This window comes from Ylistrum balloti, unplaced genomic scaffold, assembly GCF_031769215.1.
Source record: "Ylistrum balloti isolate Yb309-2 unplaced genomic scaffold, AGI_CSIRO_Ybal_v1 Utg370580, whole genome shotgun sequence".
Classification (NCBI taxonomy): Eukaryota; Metazoa; Mollusca; class Bivalvia; order Pectinida; family Pectinidae; genus Ylistrum; species Ylistrum balloti.
The window spans coordinates 982,499-1,001,663 of NW_026782361.1; the positions used below are offsets into that span (position 1 = coordinate 982,499).

Here is a 19,165-nt window from a genome sequence, read left to right on the forward strand (position 1 = left end):
TATATATATAGACAGGTGGTTTTTACAGACAAGAAATATATAGACAGATGGTCATTACAGACAGGGTGGTCATTACAGACAGGATATATATATAGACAGGTGGTTTTTACAGACAGGATATGTAGACAGTTGGTCTTTACAGACAGGTTATATACATGTATCTAAACAGGAGGGCTTTACAGACAGGATGCATATAAACAGGTGATCTTTACAAACAGGATATAAATAGACATGTGGTCTTCATTGACAGGTGGTCTTTAAAGACAGAATATATATATATATAGACAGGTGGTCTTTACAGATAGGACATACATATATAGAAAGGTGGTTTTACAAAGAAAATACATATAGAGAGAGACAGGTGGTCTCTACATACAGGTTATATATGAAAAGGTGGTCATTACAGACGGGTTATATTTAAGAAGGCAGTCAAATATTTGGGCAAGAAGAAACAGATTTTAATTTACAATATTGACCTTAGTTGTCCGACGTAGGGAAAAAGAACAAGGCTTATATTTTGTCTTCACAAATTTAATTTTTCAACATCTTATGCTGATCCTCAAAAAAACAATTTTTTAGCAATAAGATTAAAAACAACTGAACATTTTAAAAAGATATTGTGAAATAACATTTGACAATTGTCAGAGTAATATGAGAGGCATTAATACTCCCTAGTCCTCTGTATTACACAAACACTCCTCTGAAGCATTCATCTCCAACACATATTTACTTTGTTTAGCGACCTATAACAGCACACAGATGTAGGTCTCTCCTTTTAAAACATTCCTCTGATCACAAATAAAGCTACATATACTGTCTGTTGTCCATTTGGCTCGTTTATAACACAGCACCGTTTACAGACTTCAAACAAGTTAATCTGTTTCCATGGACACACTGGCCTCCTCCATGACAATGCTAGTCTGTATGGTCTCTACCTCTTCAGGAACAGTCTGCACCTCTACTAACGAAGCTTGGTCCAGTTGATCAAACTCTGCTTCCTCCGGGGTCACATACTGGATAACATACTGCTGGTTCCCCTCTAGTCCTGATCCACCCTCAGTCAACAACACCTCTTCACCCTCCTGTTGGACGATGATGGTCTCTGGATTTACAGACACCATCTGACCATCTTCTCCCTGGACAGTAAATGGCTGGCCTCCCTAGTGAAACAAGTGAATTACTAAATCAAAAGATGTCCTGGAAAGTTATGAAGATTTTGACCTACAGCACAGAACCTATATACATTACATTTAACAAAGTACTTAACCAATACCAATCCCCTAATTATTATGGAAAAACTAAGAAAACACTTATATACATGACATTCCTCCCTCAAGTTTCAAGTGTCAAGTTCACATACTTCACCTATATAGTCAAGTTGCCACAGAGTTTCATTCATTGATCTGTTTACATTTGAATTAGTTACCAAGGCAACCATGACTAAAAAGAGATGATAAGCAAGTTTGAAAAACTATCAGAAGTTGATTTACTGTGCCAAGAGAAGGAGAATGTTTGTCAACACTTCAATAGAAGACAAAAGAAGTTCAGTAGGTCCATCCATAAAAATTTCATTAACAATCCTGGTCCTCCTATCATACTGGAAGGAAGAATGGCACAGGCCATCCATTTTATAATTACCTGTTGGGACATGTCAATAATCTGTTGTAATATGCTCACAGCTGATTGTGTCTTCTCATCCAAGTCATTCGTTTCCACTGTGAATTAAAACATTCTTTGCTGAATTCAACCATTGTGAAAACAAAATATTTAGAAACGAATATAATATCTCGCCAGCATCTGTACAATTATATCTAGGTAGCCTCGGATCAACAGTTCAGTACAACCCATGAAGCCAGCTCTGGCAAAAGTTCTCTGTTTAATTGATCGTTTAGGTATCTTAAAGCATTTTTACATCAATGTCTTCAAGCTAGACTTAATGTTATATGAGATATCATATGTAATTATTTACTTATCTGCCATGTAGATATTAGTTCAGAAAAACTGATTTTATTTTTGGCCTACAAGTAAAAGTAGTGAACATAAGCTTTCCTAGGGGAGAAGAGGATTAGGTTATTTTGAAAAGCTTGATATTCCTGATTTTTTTTCTTTTTTTTAATAAGAATTAAGTGTATCCACATGCAAAGATGATATTAAAAAGGGTCTTACTTGTCTGACTAGGTTCAACGACATCTGCAGTTGTCTCCCCTTCCGCGATCTGCTCCACAATGGTTGATGCCAGAGCATCATCTGTACATTGAAGGACCTGCGGATTGAACAAACGACATGCAAGTTAAAAGCACCTTTCAGTACAAATTTAGAACTAGATGATACAGTATAGCCAAATATTACATTAAACTGCATCATACAGCTGTTACATATATAGCACGTGCTGCCAAATATCCTCATCCAGTGTACACTTCCCTACAGCTTTTACTTGAGAATTGACACCTGATGCCTTGTACCTTAATCCAGTAGAGCTACCCTACTGTTTCTACTGGAGAAATGACACCTGCTGCCCTGAATAATTACCTGGACTTCGCTGACAGGGACTTGATCCAGACCCTGGATCTGCTGCACCTGTAGGTGATGTCTGATCTTAAGGTGACGTTTGAGATCGCTCATATTACCAAACAGATAGTCACAGCTGAGACAGCGATATGCCTGTGAGTCCACCATTACAACACGCTTGTCTACTTCTACTCCACTGGTATTGGGGTACTCAAAAGTTTCCCCCTTATGATGCCTTGTATAATGGATCTTCATATACCCAATGGTGTTAGCAGAGAACTCGCAATGCATGCACATGAACCGCTTCACCACATCATGGGTCTGTAGGTGGCGCTTGAGATGACTCCTCTGAGTGGCCTCATATGGACACCTGTGGATTGGTACAATACAGACAAGTGTAATAATAAATAATAAAAGTTCTCAGTTTTAAAAATCTTTTGGATTGTATGTACACTTATACAGTAAGCCAAATACCTGAAACATTTGGATGTTATTTGTAGAGTTGTAATAGCAACATTTCACATAACAGTCACAAAGAGTCAATGATATCTTGGTTTACTGGATTACCTGGTACACTTAAAGAGCTTTCCATCCTTGTGAGATCTAACATGCCAGCGTAGTGCTGTCTGGGACTTGTAAGCTTTTCCACATTCTGAGCAGGAGTACGGTTTCTCTTCTGTGTGACGCAGCATGTGGGCCTGGAGATTGTTTTTACTACGGCAAGCATATGTACATAATGGACATTTGTATGGCTTAATGCCCTCGTGAATCCAGATGTGTTTCTGCAGCTCAGAGTTGGCTCGTATAAACACTTTATCACAGTATGGACACTTGTAAGACCTCCGACCTGCACATAAATGAAAACGTAATTATTATTAGTTTCATAAAATTGACCCTTATTCTATATTCTCTCTTGTGGTACAGTATTGACTTATATTGAACAGTCACCTGATCAAACCTCAGTATGGGAGTTTATCTCCTCACAAACACTCCTTCATACTACATATCTATATCTGTATTCTGGCACAATGATGTCATCCCCAACATCAAAATTATAATGGTATTACGGTTATACAGAAACAAACACACAAAGAAATAATTAAAAGAGGATCTCACCTAAGTTTCATATTGAATTAACAAATGTCAGAGACACCAGTGTAAGATTCTTTTTATCACATTATTATTACTAATTAGAAATAAAAGAAAACTCATATAATTTGTTTCTCTATACGACAGATGCAGGCAAAGTTTGGGCACATTGATTCAGGAGGCCAAAACAGTGCTACATGTCTCTTGCAATATTTATGACATGGTCACATGAATAGTAGAACTGGCCAGTTATCTTATAAAAGTATAACCCTTTGGTAGATCTGACATTATTTAGGAAAAGTTTTAAAAATACAAACCGAAAACAACTGTTCAGCTGAGAAATTGTATGAAATTGATAATTACATAATAGAGATTTTAACCTACCCATTTTCCCTTGTGTGCGGTGTTTGAACTCCTTGTAGCCAGTGACTTTTAGCTGTTCCTCTAGGTTTAAATCTGGGTGATCATTACTGAAGTGGGCCTTCAATTTCTTCATACTAGAAATATGACAATAATTGAGTTTAGTATTGATATGTAGGCCAGTGCTGATTTCTGGGGCAAGAAGTCTCTATATATTCTATATTCTTTTTAATTACATTTCAGTATCAGGCCAAATTTGAACAAAAAATAAATAAGTATGGCTTTCCCAGAAGTTCCATATGCAAATTTTATCTCCCCATTTCATAGATAAAGGATGAAAAGGTGTTAAACAATGTATAACAGGGTTTTTTTGCATGGATATAATTTTGTTACATTTACGACAAATTCAGATTGCGAACAATGCAATCACGAAATGTACATGTTTGATAAAACAGGGCAACATCTCCCTTTATACATGGATTACATACCATGCTTGGAGATGTACATGTTACTGGTACTCACAATTGTATTGAATTAGATACATCAAAGTGACAATGAAATCAGTGAAATGAGTAATGGTTCACAGGGCAAGTTAAGAACCAGCTAGACGACACTGCAACTGCTCACATAAAGGTTAACACTATACAATGAAACCATTTTGTGGAAATGACGTATCAAGTTGTATGAGTATTTAATCAGTAACAGGGACATGAAACTGTTTCATTAAAACAGGCAGAAGAGAAGCAGCAGTATATGAACTATGTTATAAAAATATTTATACACATGTATAACTGTATATGTTGGGACTTTTGTCATTAGAGCTTTGCTGCATCTCTTTGTATTAATCAAAGGGTTCAAATACAATGTGTGATCAATTGTGTATTTATATATATATATATATATATATATATAGAAAAAACTTGATTTGACGAGATGCGAGTAAATTTTAAATAAAAATGATTTTTGACAAAAGAAGAAAGACGTTACATTTTGCACTAGCGCTTTCACTGTATTAGATCTTCAGGTATTTTTCATCAGATGATCACCAATAAATGGTATCATGAAAATTATATCAATACGTTAATTCTAAAAATTCTATAATTCAGTTGTCATGAAAATAATTTATGATATGGTATGACTTTCCTAAGAGAGCAACATACCAGCAAACAACTTCCCAAAAGTGGCCAAACGATCTTACTTCTAATGATGTCAGATATCTCACTTACTTCTCAAACTTGGATTTGCAAGTGGGGCACTCTATACCCATGGCTTCATGCAGACCTCGGTGCTTCATGGTATGGTTCCACAGCTGTGAGCGACTGTTAGCCACAAACTCATTGTTACAGTCCTTACAGGGGAAGGTCAGTTTCTCATGTTCCTTCTCCTTGTGACGGCTCAGATTCTCCTTGGTAAGACCCCGGTAACCACAGATATTACACGGGAATGGCTTGTCTCCTGTAATCAAAATCACTGTTAATTCACAAGGTTTATCACTCTGTGAATAGCCAAGGCCATTTTAAGGCAAGGTTTCCTTGAAGAAGCGAGTGGCTACCTCACTGAACAACATACAGGAGGCCCATCATATGCTATCCAGAGACACAATTGTACCAGACTGATCCATCTCTCAGCCTCCTCAGAAAAAACAAACCACTACAGGTTGAGACATCCAACCACGCATCTCAGATTTTCACCTGAGGCAACACAGGCTAGCTATCACTATCCCTAAAATCAAAACAACTGTTTCTAAAAATGCCTTAAAAATCTCGCTGATATAATAATATTGTTTCAAAAAAAGAGATGGTCTGAAGGAATGTTCTTTTCATTAAAGAGTGTTTACTTTAAATAAAGGTTTGGAACATCTTCTAACATAGTTGATTTTACCTGAGCTACAAATGTGTTCCGATAATCAATGTTTAACACTTATTAATCTAATTAATCCTACTACCATGTTGACAAGAACCACGCTCTCTTTGACAGCACACAAATGCTGCAAAAACCTTGGGTAGGATGGTCTTAATAGGTATATACAAGATACAGCTGTTCTAATTTTTACAGTCAGTTAAGTCAAACACTGTATAAAACCCTCTTCTTTCTGACAGAAAGAACAAATCAGAAGTTAAAGAGAAATAAAGGTAACTTTTGAATACATTTCCACATTTAACAACCCATTCCACTTCACACTCACTGATACAACATATGATTTAACAAAGCAAGTAGATAAGTGATGGTGTATACCTGTGTGTGTTCGGAGATGAGTATCAAAGTCGACCTTGTTGTAGTACAATTTACCACAGTATTCACACTCCTCTGTACCAAATGTCTCCCTCATTTTGTGGAAAATGTCCATAGTCATCATGTGGTAACCCATACGTTGTATAAGGTCTTTACTTGCTCCCTTGCCTCCTGATTCTCCTGTTCCGTCTATATCACCCAGTTCCTCCAGCTGATTGTCATCCAGATCATCAGATCCCTCCCCTAGACCTCCCTCTGCCAGTCCAACCTCCTCTACAGTGTCACTGTTGTTTGTCTCTGTGACACCTCCACTGGTCTCTGTCTCCATGGCCTCTGCGGATGTAGTGACTTCCTTATCATTAATATCTGGGTTATCAACATTTTTACTGGTGTCTTGTAAGCTCTCTTTATCATTGTTATCCAAGGCTTTGGCTGCAACATAAGAATAAACAATTGGTGTATGATAGTTACTGACCAGATCAATAATAATATGATATAATAGTGACCTGTAATTTAAAATAAAAAATGGAAACATATAAGCTACCCTAATGATAATGCAATTGATGAGATTCTAAACACCCTTATTATAAAGCATCTTTTAAAATATAGAAGTGTATTAATTAGGTTATAATTATCTTTATTTTGTCTTTTACAAAATACCAATTTTACCTTCAACAAGAAGAGACTCCTGTCCAGACACAGAGCTCTCAACCTGGGCTGCACTGTCAGTTTCCCTGACCTGTCCCTGTGAGGTTTGTAACGCTACAGACACAAGGTCCTCTCTCACGTCTCCAGAGCCTCCGTGTACATCAACAGTGTCTAAAGACTTATTGGTACACATCAGATCCCCTGTCACATCACCAGAACCACTGTTCACATCACCAGAGCCACTGTTCACATCACCAGCATCTGAAGACTTGTCTGAACACATCACACCAAGCTCTGTATTTAGCTTGGCTTCATTTTTCATTACAGAGCTAGAAAGTTCAGGAGGTAGGTTGATGAACTCCTTCATCTCAAACAGTTCATCTGGTTCTGGGAGATACAGGCTGTAGTTGATACACTGCTCAAACAGCTCCTCCCACTTATTGGTCAGGTCAACCTTGAGATGGACACTGGTCAGATGGTCAATCAGACGTATTGTGCTGAGGAACTTACTGTGACATTTGACACATCTATAGATGACACGATGTTTCTGGTAGTGCTTGTCCAAGTATACCTTACGACTGGCAGTGTAGTCACACAATTCACAGTGTTGTATGCTGGGAATATCTTTGATGTCATGTACAAATAGATGGCGATCACGATCAACCTTCTTTTTAAATTTCCGATTACAGACATGACACTGGTGGATGACAGTTGAGCCCTTTGTAGGGTTCTGAAGGAATGTTGCTAGATATTCACGACCTCGTTCAGTACTGCTATGGTACTTTCTGATGTGGTTAATCATAGATTTTAATGTCTTGTACGTCTTTTTACAAATATCACACTTTTCTTTAGCTTTGTTGTGTGTGGCTACATGCTCCAGCAAATGACTTTTGTTGACAGATTTAAAAGAACATTCACTACACTTGTAGTATTGGCCTGTGTGCTTCCTCATGTGTGTGTACAAGTTACCTGTAAAACACAAAAGATCACATTTATATGGTTTCAGTCAAGATTTAAATGACATACTGCTATTATATACATTGTACATCTAAATCTGAATTAAAATTAACATCAACAAATTAACTGGAATTAATTAAACAAAACAATATGTAATCCTGGTAAATACTAACTGAAATATACATGTATCACTTGGTTTGAGAGAAGTTCTCTAGCAGCATGAATCAGTTGTGCTAATTCCTCTTCAATTTGATCATTTGACATAAGTACACATAATTCTTATTCAAACCTAAAATATCTTTATTATATATTCCAATCATGTAAGCTGGGTCCTAACAGGCAGAAACATATCACAATCAGCCATAGTAGAACACACCATTTAGAATTAGCTACTGTCCTTTACTATGTTCACGTTATAAGGTTGTGTAAACTGATATCCTCCTTATGTACTAGTTATCACTACCAAGAACTTTGTACTCTTTTGTTTTTCTCAAGTTCTATTGATAATTATGAAAATTAAATGCACACAAACCTTTAGAATTGGAAGCATATCGACACTTCGGACACTTGAAAGGTTTCAGGTCAGTGTGTATCAGACAGTGTAGCCTCATGTGTGATAAAGTCTTAAAGATCTTCTCACATACACAACAGGAGAACAGTGACAGGGACGTGGTCACCATTCGTGCTGTCATGGGTGCTTTCTCGTTCAGATCCTGGGCTATGGCATGTTGTTTAAACATGGAGTCTACTCCACTGAGATCAACATTCATCTGCTGTTCAAACTTTAGCTTTTCTTCCTCAGATGTAAATATTGGCAGGTCTGTGATGAAATCAGCAGGTTTTTCCGTACGAGTATTGTCAACATCTGGATCAGCCAGCACCTGTACCCCATCTGTATTCTCCACCTTGTCCCATCCTTCCTCATTTGCACTCTTCTGTGGCTCATTTATCTTGAAGTCAGAATCGTTATCCAGAATTTCATCTTCTTCAACATCAGATGGATGATCTTCCTCTATATGATACACATGATCATCCTTGGACTCCAGGTCTTCTTCAATATCGTCTACATCTGAAATACCAGAAGTTATACTCTACAATACAGTTCCGTACACGGTTACTTACCTCCTCACAAACAGCCATATATCATACACTACTCATGATCATTATGGAAGAGACAGTTAAAATACACATATCGTTATCATATCAAGAACTAGGAATTATAAACATAACAACGAAAACAATATGATGTATATGATGTACTTGTACCATGATGACTCGCAAAAAGTAAAAAATTTTGAGACTATATACCACCACATAGGTAAATAATGTGTTGATATTGTTATGATTTGTATCAAGGTCAAGGTCAATGAGACAGACAATAATTTGTGGGCATTGTTATTATACCTAGGTCAAAGTTAATGATACAGTCTATAAAACACCACAGACAATGATATCACAACAGTTATAATACTTAGGTCAAGGTCAATGACAAAGTTGATAAAAAACCACAGACAATAATGTGTGGACATTATAATGATTCCTAGGTCAAGGTCAATGACACACTCTATAAAACACAACTGTCAATGATGTCACAGCATTATTATGATTCCTAGGTCAAGGTCAGTGACAGTGTCTATAAAACATATCTATGATATATACCTCAGACTGTGCAATATTTTACAACATGAAGTTTGCAGCTTTTATCATTTACATAGAACACCACAACGATGAGAGAATAATAATGCTTTACCTAGATCTAGGTCGATCACTTGTTTCCTTGTAAGGTCCACATAATCAGTTGTTCCCATACATTTGTGTGTATTAAAGAACCTCTCCTTGGTAAATGACCGTTTACAGCTGGAGCACACGAAGCGACCATCAGTACCTGTAACAGACATTCATATATTTTGATTCATTTTCAAATTCAGAATATCATACAGTGTACATGCTTATCTCCTGAAGACATTATTTAGTCCAGTAACAGTTCTTTTTTGTATCATTACTGAAGATCTTGTATAGCTGACATTATTTGTTGTCAGTTTGAATCAAGAGTATTTGTAGTACTCAATGACCTGTCCACAATGACATGAGATCTCAGCAAGATCACAAAGGGATCCACCATTGTATGGCTTTTATCACTTTTATATAAGCTGGATTATTTTCCTTCTTCTCTTCTGTCATCGTATTTTCCTGTAGCATTTTGTTTCATCCATCGGTCCCAAAATTGAACATGCACAACAAAGGATCAATTGAAATCAAATATGAAATTTGAGAATAACTGATTTTATCCCTCTAAAGAATTAGCCAAAACAAATTTAAACTGTAAATCCAAACCGGCTGCTTGCAGGCCATTTTGTTTTTCTAATCAATCCAAGAAAAAAAAGAGACCAAAGGAAAATTACACATTAGATTTGAGAATAATCCATCAGGTACTAAGAAAGCCATCTATCAGCCATATTGTTATTCTAATCAGTCCTAAAATTGACCTGCACAACTGGGGACTTAGAGGTCTACATATGAAATGAGAAAGATCTATCCACATCTTCTCACAAAAAAATGTTCTACTAGTAGGCTACTTTCAAAATCCAAGATGTATTCATTTCATTTTTCAGATCAGTCTCAAACTAGAGACTGCGTGGAATTTTCATAGGAAATTTGATAAAGATCCATCTGATAACAAATATTGTATAAGGAAAGATACAGATAACAGATGACTGTTGAAGGGTGATTTGAATAGCCAATCGTCTGCTGATGGCAGGCTAAAACAGGTTATATTTACCTATATCTGGTTTGGAAGGTTTCGAGGGAGGTTTTTCTTCAGGCTGCTTACGAGCTGAACCTTTCAGTTTTGGTCGGCCTCTTTTCTTCCCAACTAATGAGGAAGGAGATAGCGCACAATAAAAAAGTTTGTACATTGAAAGTAAATTACAGAAAACCCTTTTGGTATAAGGGTAAAATTTTGATTAAGGACATTTTCCTAATGTTATAACACTTTCACTTTTACACCAATTTAAAATAAGGAACCTCTTTAAACAACATTCGTGAAGATAATGCAGAACAATATACGCACATTCCATGCAAAAGAAATATTCATAATTTACTGCACTGTAAATCACTTGGATTTCAAGAATACTTTATTTTGCATACTTTCATATTTTTCAAGCAACTGTGACTCTGATCCTTAACATATCAGTTTCAGATTTTATAACTCTAAATATCTTATCTGTAGATTTCAGTTCACTTTTAAGCATTCAAACAATTTCAAAAGATGCTTTTGTGTAAACATACATTATTGTTACAAGTGTGGGGGTCTGTCTGTAGTTACCTAGCGTGAAGGTTTATATGTGGTTACCTGGTGTGAAGGCCTGGGTGTAGTTACCTGGTGCGATGACCTGTGTGTAGCTTCCTGGTATGGGGTTCTGTGTAGAGTTACCTATTGAGAGGGACTGTGTGAAGTTGCATGGTGTAGAGTTCTATGTGTAATTACCTAGTTTGGGGTTTTGTGTGTAGTTACCTGGTGTGGGAGTCTGTATGTAGTTACCTAGTGAGGGGTTCTGTGTGTAGTTACCTGGTGACAGGGTCTGTGTGTAGTTGATTACCTGGTTTGAAGGTCTGTGTTTAGTTACTTATTGAGGGGTTCTGTGTGTAGTTACCTGGTGTGGGAGTCTGTATGTAGTTACCTAGTGAGGGGTTCTGTGTGTAGTTACCTGTTGTGGGAGTCTGTATATAGTTACCTAGTGAAGGGTTCTGTGAGTATTTACCTGGTGTGGGAGTCTGTATATAGTTACCTAGTGAGGGGTTCTGTGAGTAGTTACCTGGTGTGGGAGTCTGTATGTAGTTACCTAGTGAAGGGTTCTGTGTGTAGTTACCTGTTTTGGGAGTCTGTATGTAGTTACCTAGTGAGGGGTTCTGTATGTAATTACCTAGTGAGGGGTTCTGTGTGTAGTTACCTGGTGTGGGAGTCTGTATGTAGTTACCTAGTGAGGGGTTCTGTGTATAGTTACCTGGTGTGGGAGTCTGAGTGACTGTAGCTATAGTGTCTTGTGCAGTGGTTGTAGTTGCTGACGGATCAGGGATAAAGGTGGTCTGCCCATCCTCTGCTGTAGAGAAGGTACCCTGCATGGTGATGGTCTGGGAAAGATCTGACGATTCCCCAGAGCTACCCTGAATGATGATCACTGTCTGAGGTTCAGAACCATCCGTTGGTTCAGTACAGGTCATCACAGCATTGTTCAGTGTCTCTGTGCATAAAAACAGCCACGTTGACAATATCCCCAAAAATCAAACTAACTATAATTACCACATGATATGTGAGCAAAGTTCAACAGACACACCCATCTCACAGACATTCATTTCTATTTTTCGGTGTAATGTTTGTTCTCTGATCAGTGTCCCTGTTGCCAGCTTATGAATGACTTACCTGTTTGGGTATATATATGGGTAATTTGATGCCCTTATATACTGTTCTATCACAGCTGTGTGAAAGTAGTTTACAAATCATTATCCTTAGTTGTTGCTATTAGTGACAATGATAATCTTTCCCAACTACCTGAATAACATACTGCTGGAGCTGTTATTTGGCATGTGCTCATTTTTACACATGTCCAGCACTAACCAATTACATATACATTTGCAGTTAAGACAACTGAAACATGCAGAGTAAAGTATCTTATACAACACAATGTCCATGCTGGGAGTCAAATTAACAACCCTTGAATCACCAGACCAATGTCCTACCACTAAACTGTGCTAGTCATGATCATTCAATCAATTTCCAATATACACAACATTTTTAACACATTAGAAAGCCATGTAAAACAAGAACTTAATATTTCATGTGTGAGCTTTATCGAACTGTTGAATGTTTATGCTTACAAAAATACATTATATGCTTTAGCAATGGTATGTGGTTTAACTGGAGTTTAAGATCATTCTGAATTAGCTCACTTATTTTAGCTGGATGAATTATGATGTACTGATATCAATAAACATACTGACCGACATCGAGGGGTATGATAGTCTCTGTGTTGCCATTGGTGGACTCCGTGAAAATCTCTGTGTCTGTGTTGACAGGTTGGCAGGGCTCTTTCTTGTGTTGTACAAAACTATCGATGTCACTGAAGTTTGCATGGCAAGAGCCACAAATAAACATGTCTGCAGGCATGGCTCTAGTGTAGTGGGGCAACACGTCTACTGTAGGGATACGCTGAACAAAGCAGGCACTGGTGATCAACTCCTCATATTTAAAACCTGTCAACATAACACAGAAACCAAACATTATCCTGAGAAGAAAATAAAAGTGCATTTGTGTTCACAAGAATTGTTTTCCTCAAATGAAATTTTGCAAAACTGTCAAAAATAAATAAATTTTAAACTGCTTCCTATCGATACAAAAACAAAAATAATGGCTGCAAAACATGACTGCTTTCACTAATCTTCACAGTATCTGTTGAAAGTTTCCCTCCTCTAGGGACCATATATGAAACCCCCTCCCCTTGGGACCAAATATAAAACAACCCTCCCTTCCTGACCCATTCATTTGTTAGTCCCTTAGTAGGCATTTCCAGCGTGTGCCATTGACAGTTAACAGAAGGGGAATTCCAGGAACCAATGGTTAATTCTACTGTGAACAGATGCTGTGACAATGGAAACAAAGACGAAAGATGCCATCAATTATCAAAAGAAGTATCTTTCATTTCAAACCTCAGATATTACAAGGTTAAAAGAACTTTCTCAGACTTTTTGGCAATGTTAAACGTTACTGGCCATGGACAGGAAGGAGCTATCAGATTTATAGAGAATGATTTTACAACTCCTCTACATATTTTTTTAGAAAGATAAGATTATTCTTTCCTTCATGCTTGACAGCTAAGCAGCATATATTGCAATGGAAGTTTTTAAAAATTTTAAATAGTGTCAGTCCTCAGCATATATTTGATTTATTGAATTTTAAAATTTCAAATTACAATTTCTTATGCTACTTCACTGCTACTATTCCACAGGTCAAGACAACTAAGACTATGACTAGAAATTCTTTCAATTCAATTCAAGGTGACCCTGTGGAACAGTCTATCTGATGAAATAAGAAAGGGGCAGCTCATCTGACCAATATGTAATTGTAGTATATATAGATGAAAATGTATGGATGAACCTTCAGCTTGTATAACCTCTGCTTACCGTTATTTCCTATGTTATATTTACTGTTACTTTATCTATTTCTAAACTTGTGAAATATTAATATCACCGCTTCATAAATGTTGTATGGTTATTTTAGATTATATATTAGCATGTATCCTGTCGATTTTTAGTTTTTGGCATATATGTACATTAGATATGTACATGTCTTCTAATATCATGTTGCATAAGCAATATGTTTGCATGACCGATATAAAAATGTGCTCATTTACTATCTAATTAAGCTATCAGTGATGTATGATCTCATTGTGATGTTTTGTTGAGTGTATTATCGTACCGATATTTGTCATTGATACTGATAATAAGTGTAACACAACGTTAGATAAAAATTCTCGAGTCTTGGATAGTCCATGACCTCAGTAGTTCATCTTGGCAAAAAGAAGTTATAACCATGTGACATTCTTTTAACAGATTTTTTTTTGTTTAAATTTTATTTAGATGTCCGTATAGAATAAGCTGCAACTACATATATAATTGTATATTTAAATTTGAGATGTAAAAATATATTAATAATCTTAAATCAAGTACATTCTATGAACTAAAAATATGTTTACAATATACAACAGAGTGTAAGTAGGTATATAAAATTTCCAAGGGCTGAAATTAATCACAAACTGACTAACTTTAAAGGTAGCTATTACCTCTGAAGAAACAGTTTTCATATGTGATCATAAAAGTTTATTTCAGAGTTTTTTTCAGAACTACGTTCAGTAGCTGAACAAATGGCTTTAAAGCATATAAATGTGTAAAAAGATTAAATTAAATACCCGGCAATTCAATATCAATCTGCTGTGTTAAGCACCATTAACTAAGACACCAAATATGGGGATGATCTACTAAAATACCCTGTGTGTGGCCCCTTCATGTATATTTTCCCCTACAAACACAGGTTTTGACTTAGGAAAGACAATTCCCCATTTACTGACGACTCTTTTTTTCAACTTTGGAAAACTTAATGTAGCATTCCGCTCTTTTCCTTTATATTTCATTTTGTCTTGTAAAAATACAATTCTCTAGCTAAGTTCGAAACAATGCTCCCGTACACACTTGTCTTGAAACTGACTCAACATCAATTTCGTCATCCAGAAAGCTAGCAATTATTTCGGGATTGCGGTTAATCAACATTCCCAAAATAGTACTAACTGAATGATTTCGCATTATATATTTTTGGTTGACTAAAATAGACTATAATGACGTTATGTGAATAAGAAAACTTGCGTAGTCTCGGGTTTCGTCTTCTGAAATGATTTTTCTTCTTTTTAGCGGCTGACAAATGGCTGCCAAATATAAGCAGGTCACGTGACGTATACGACGGCGTGTTCTATTCCTAATCATAAGTATAGTGTCAGTTTACTGAGTTTTTACTTATCCTACAATTAATATGATATATTATTTGCTTTATAGCATACATTATGAGGTATTATTTACAAAATAGTATAAACTAATTTCTTGTGCAAGTCTTCTTGTGTATTTTAATGAGACTCGTAAATGTGTGTATTAGAACGCACCTTATAAGTGGACAAAATGGCCGGAATGAAACGCCAACCCGGCTCAACTGGTTCTCAAAGATTTAACGACCAGCGAAAAATGCGAGGACAAGGCAAGAAGCCACTTCCTCCTCCCACACACGTTGGACATTTCTTCCTGATGGTAATCATGAAAATTTGTAAAAAGATTTTGTTGGCCGACACTGCAGTGAAAATTGGTGTCTACTTGATCGGGGTGATGGTTGGCTCAATTTTGGCAGACGTCGTGGCCTTACCTAGATCTTATTTTTCCGATTCGCATAATATTTTCAACCAACTCTTCGTAAAGTTAGGATGGGGATGGACACTTACATCCCTCTCATTATTCACGGGTATGACCAGTTTCGTCTACACACTTTGTAAATGGCCACAAGTCAAATTACATTTCCTAAGGCTTGCTCTAGCAACATTTTGGTGGTATGCGGTGACGTCAGTTTTCAATTACGTGGAGTCTGTTGTAGGAATATGTACAGAACTTAAGTATTCTTCAAGGTTTTCTTGTAACAAAGCTGGCCAGTCTTGGTTGGGCTTTGATATGTCGGGACATGTTTTCCTACTGATTCACAATCTATTGACAATATCCGAGGAAGTGAAGTTTTTCAAAGATTGGACAAAATTAGAGAATATTCTCGAAAACGAAAATCTTGCTGATCAAAAAAATTTAAAGGAAAGTGACATACGGACAACCAAACAAGCGTATAAAGAGCTGACTCCATACATAAAATTGAATGTTATTTTTCTTGCCGCCCTTACAGTGTTATGGGAATTCATGCTCATAATAAGCACTGTTTACAGATTTCATACTCTTCCTCAAAAAGTATCAGCCGCATTTATTGCAGTGGGATGCTGGTTTATCAGCTATAGGATGATTGTACGCTCAAATTGTGGTATTGTACATTCAGGATCTAGTCCCCTAAGATTCACAAAGTGTGACTGATGATGAATAAATGTCGCTGTTTTGATATACAGGGTTTATTTCTAGTCAAATTAGAAGTTTTGATTCCATATCCACGACAAAAATGTGAAGTTTCCTGCAAGTTTCATCATTGTTTACTTCAGATTAAAAAACTTTTGCTCATGGATTCCACATGCATCCCGAGGAAAAACTTCTCAGCTCAATATTATCAACTCAACATCTTCTTATTATGAATAATCAAAATTATATTTTCATACCATGTGCCTCATGTGTGCTGCTGTTCTTCATGTTTTTCTGATAATTACTATATTTTGGTTTTATTTTTGAAAGTAAGCTATTTCTGTTTTCACACTATGAATTATGCCAAATTAAATTAACATTTCTAACCTATATATTAGCATACATTGGTTTTTATACCTTTATTGTTTGAAGCTGAATGATTTTATAGAGTTTTCACAACCTATCTTTATTAATTCCCATCTCATTCATTCAAGAAGATAACTATCACTACTACATCATAATACCAATGCAAGTGTAATATATACCATGTAAGGTACCTTTCTGCAATGAAATATTGTCAGCACATCAGAAATTTACACAAGATAGATTTTCAAAGAATTGTGAAGAGAAATTATGTTTCCCTGGTACTATATATACTATTATAGCTTTATAGAATAAATTTGTCAACTGGATGAGATGTAAAGAACATGAACTTTATCCATTGTTTAAAATTGTACATGCATGTTGTGATAAGAAAATAAATGAGCACATCAGTTGTACATGTCAGACTGAAGGAGGTGGCATTTCTAAAACTGAATATAGTCTATGAATTACACACAGTGTACATGGATATGCATGTATGTGCTGATTTAATTATCAAATTGTAAATCCAAAGGGAGGCTATCGGTTCCATACTATACTGGAAATCATATTTTCATTTTCAATCAATGTGCTGATCATTGTGTCTGCATCTACAAATACATTGTAAGTATATAAAGAATTATGTAACATTAACAACTTTTCTTATCATGAGGTTTTTCTCCTTTTTAACGCGAACAAATACTTTTGAGTTCCATTTTTTGTTATACAGTGTATTTTCCTAAGATTGATAATGCCTAAAGGCAATACATGCAAATTGATACTTATGTTAAATATGCAATTTCACTCAGCCAACACATCTCTTTTTAAAAATGCCATAGTTATAGGAGGATTTGACTATTTTCATTGGAAATCGGTAAGTTGGCTAGTAGAAATATGCATTTGTGAAGTACTTGAAATTCCTGATGTTGTGTACATATGATTTAGTAACTTGAATGTATTTTGGATTTAATCATACAACAAATAACATATATATAGTTGATTTTTGTCCCATACAATTCTACAAAAATGTAAATACAGATGTAGTTAGTGTAAGATCATAAAATGACATGTCAGAAATATAAGATTATAAACTGAATTGTATACAATCTAAAATCAAATAATCTAAAAATTATAATGTTCTGAATCATATAACTGTGAATAGAATCTCAGTTTTTACAATACAATAAATCATGTTAGTGATAATTCTTACAGTACTCTGAATCATGTAACTTGATTTTTATAATACTCTTAATCATCTATCTCTTTAATAACTTGAACAAATATGATTTTATTATACAATATTTCTAGTGCTGTCACTGGTCTGGTGCCAATAAAATGTAACTAGTCAATGTTGTGAATATTTTAGTTAGTGATTATATTATGTTGAACATATGTGTTCATATACATCTTAATACTTTTTGTCATAATTAAATTTTTATCCAAATGTATTATACATGTATTTTATAGAGTTGCATTTATGATGAATCAATAAGAAAAAAAGAATGATTTGTTACCATTTCTTTGTGTTTAGAAATTTAAGGTTAGAATTTTTTTTTTTAATATGTAATCATCTGCAAATTTCGAATGATTTTCTAGATTCATGAAGTATTCTTATCATAGTTCAGTTAACAAAGTATAAAAGGTCATGTGTACATGCATTTATCTCATTGTCAATTTCATATAGTGTGTATCATATATGTATGTATACATTGCTATACTATGTATAATAAACCATTCAATTTTTATTTATTTTCATCTTTACATATTTTCAATTCAGATTGAGTAACTGATATATGCTCAAGACCAAAGAATGTTAGCATTCTATGGCATTAATTCTATTACAGTTACAAATATTTTACCCAGTAGTGATGACCCATTTAGTGATAGCCCAGTCTTTCTTTCCAGCCCAGTTTAGGAAAATAATCATGATATCATATTAGTTGGAATGTTATACCCAGTTAAATACTAATAAAATAATGGAAAAAAAAAACTTTATTTGTTATTCTTGTATCTCATAGTGACAGAGTTTCTAGGGTCAGGATGACATATAGCCATCATGTTCTGTCCAACATCATGTGCTGTCTGCCATGTGTAAATTTTCCATTCAAATGACTTCTCAATAAACAAAGGGCTACCAAGTTTGTTCATATTATTGACGTTGACCCACTTTCAAGGTCACAGTTGTCAAATATGTCAAAATCTTTCAATGACATTTGGCCTGTAGCATGCTAGGATGGAGCAGGGCTACCAAGTTTGTTAATATCAATACCCTTGACCCACCTTCAAGGTGAAAGGTTTTTGATGTTTGTTACTCTTATATCTCACAATGACATAGTTTTTGATGTTTGTTGCTCTAGTATCTCATGATGGAACA

At 35.5% G+C, this 19,165-nt stretch overlaps 2 protein-coding genes across 3 annotated transcripts; one reads left to right on the forward strand and one right to left on the reverse strand.

Annotated features, from left to right (window-relative positions):
• Positions 1 to 530: 530 nt before the first annotated feature.
• On the reverse strand, positions 531 to 15,259 carry LOC132556605 (zinc finger protein ZFAT-like). 2 transcript variants are annotated; one of them, XM_060221034.1, is made up of 15 exons: positions 15,208 to 15,259; positions 12,793 to 13,044; positions 11,799 to 12,035; positions 10,574 to 10,666; positions 9,545 to 9,679; positions 8,327 to 8,863; positions 6,859 to 7,806; positions 6,193 to 6,621; positions 5,184 to 5,412; positions 3,982 to 4,094; positions 3,076 to 3,355; positions 2,530 to 2,878; positions 2,167 to 2,263; positions 1,639 to 1,715; positions 531 to 1,160 (listed from the first exon to the last, which is right to left on the reverse strand). In XM_060221034.1, exons 2-15 carry the CDS (start codon positions 12,956 to 12,958, stop codon positions 873 to 875), a joined length of 3,978 nt encoding a protein of 1,325 aa, XP_060077017.1. In that variant the 5' UTR covers positions 12,959 to 13,044; positions 15,208 to 15,259; the 3' UTR covers positions 531 to 872. The 2 variants fall into 2 exon arrangements, with proteins under 2 accessions (XP_060077017.1, XP_060077016.1); XM_060221033.1 differs by lacking the exon at positions 15,208 to 15,259 and adding an exon at positions 15,037 to 15,064.
• Positions 15,260 to 15,430: 171 nt separating this feature from the next.
• Positions 15,431 to 18,775, forward strand: LOC132556580 (acyl-coenzyme A diphosphatase FITM2-like). Its single transcript, XM_060220997.1, has one exon. It carries the CDS (start codon positions 15,514 to 15,516, stop codon positions 16,450 to 16,452), a length of 939 nt encoding a protein of 312 aa, XP_060076980.1. The 5' UTR covers positions 15,431 to 15,513; the 3' UTR covers positions 16,453 to 18,775.
• Positions 18,776 to 19,165: the final 390 nt, after the last annotated feature.

Coding starts and splice junctions, on each gene's coding strand:
- LOC132556605 (XM_060221034.1), bottom strand. CDS start 12,958: ATGCCTGCAGACATGTTTATTTGTGGCTCTTGCCATGCAAACTTCAGT. Junction 9,680..10,573: donor ACCTTCCAAACCAGATATAG/GTAAATATAACC, acceptor TGTCTGTTACAG/GTACTGATGGTCGCTTCGTG. Junction 2,264..2,529: donor TCCCTGTCAGCGAAGTCCAG/GTAATTATTCAG, acceptor TTCAATCCGCAG/GTCCTTCAATGTACAGATGA.
- LOC132556580 (XM_060220997.1), top strand. CDS start 15,514: ATGGCCGGAATGAAACGCCAACCCGGCTCAACTGGTTCTCAAAGATTT.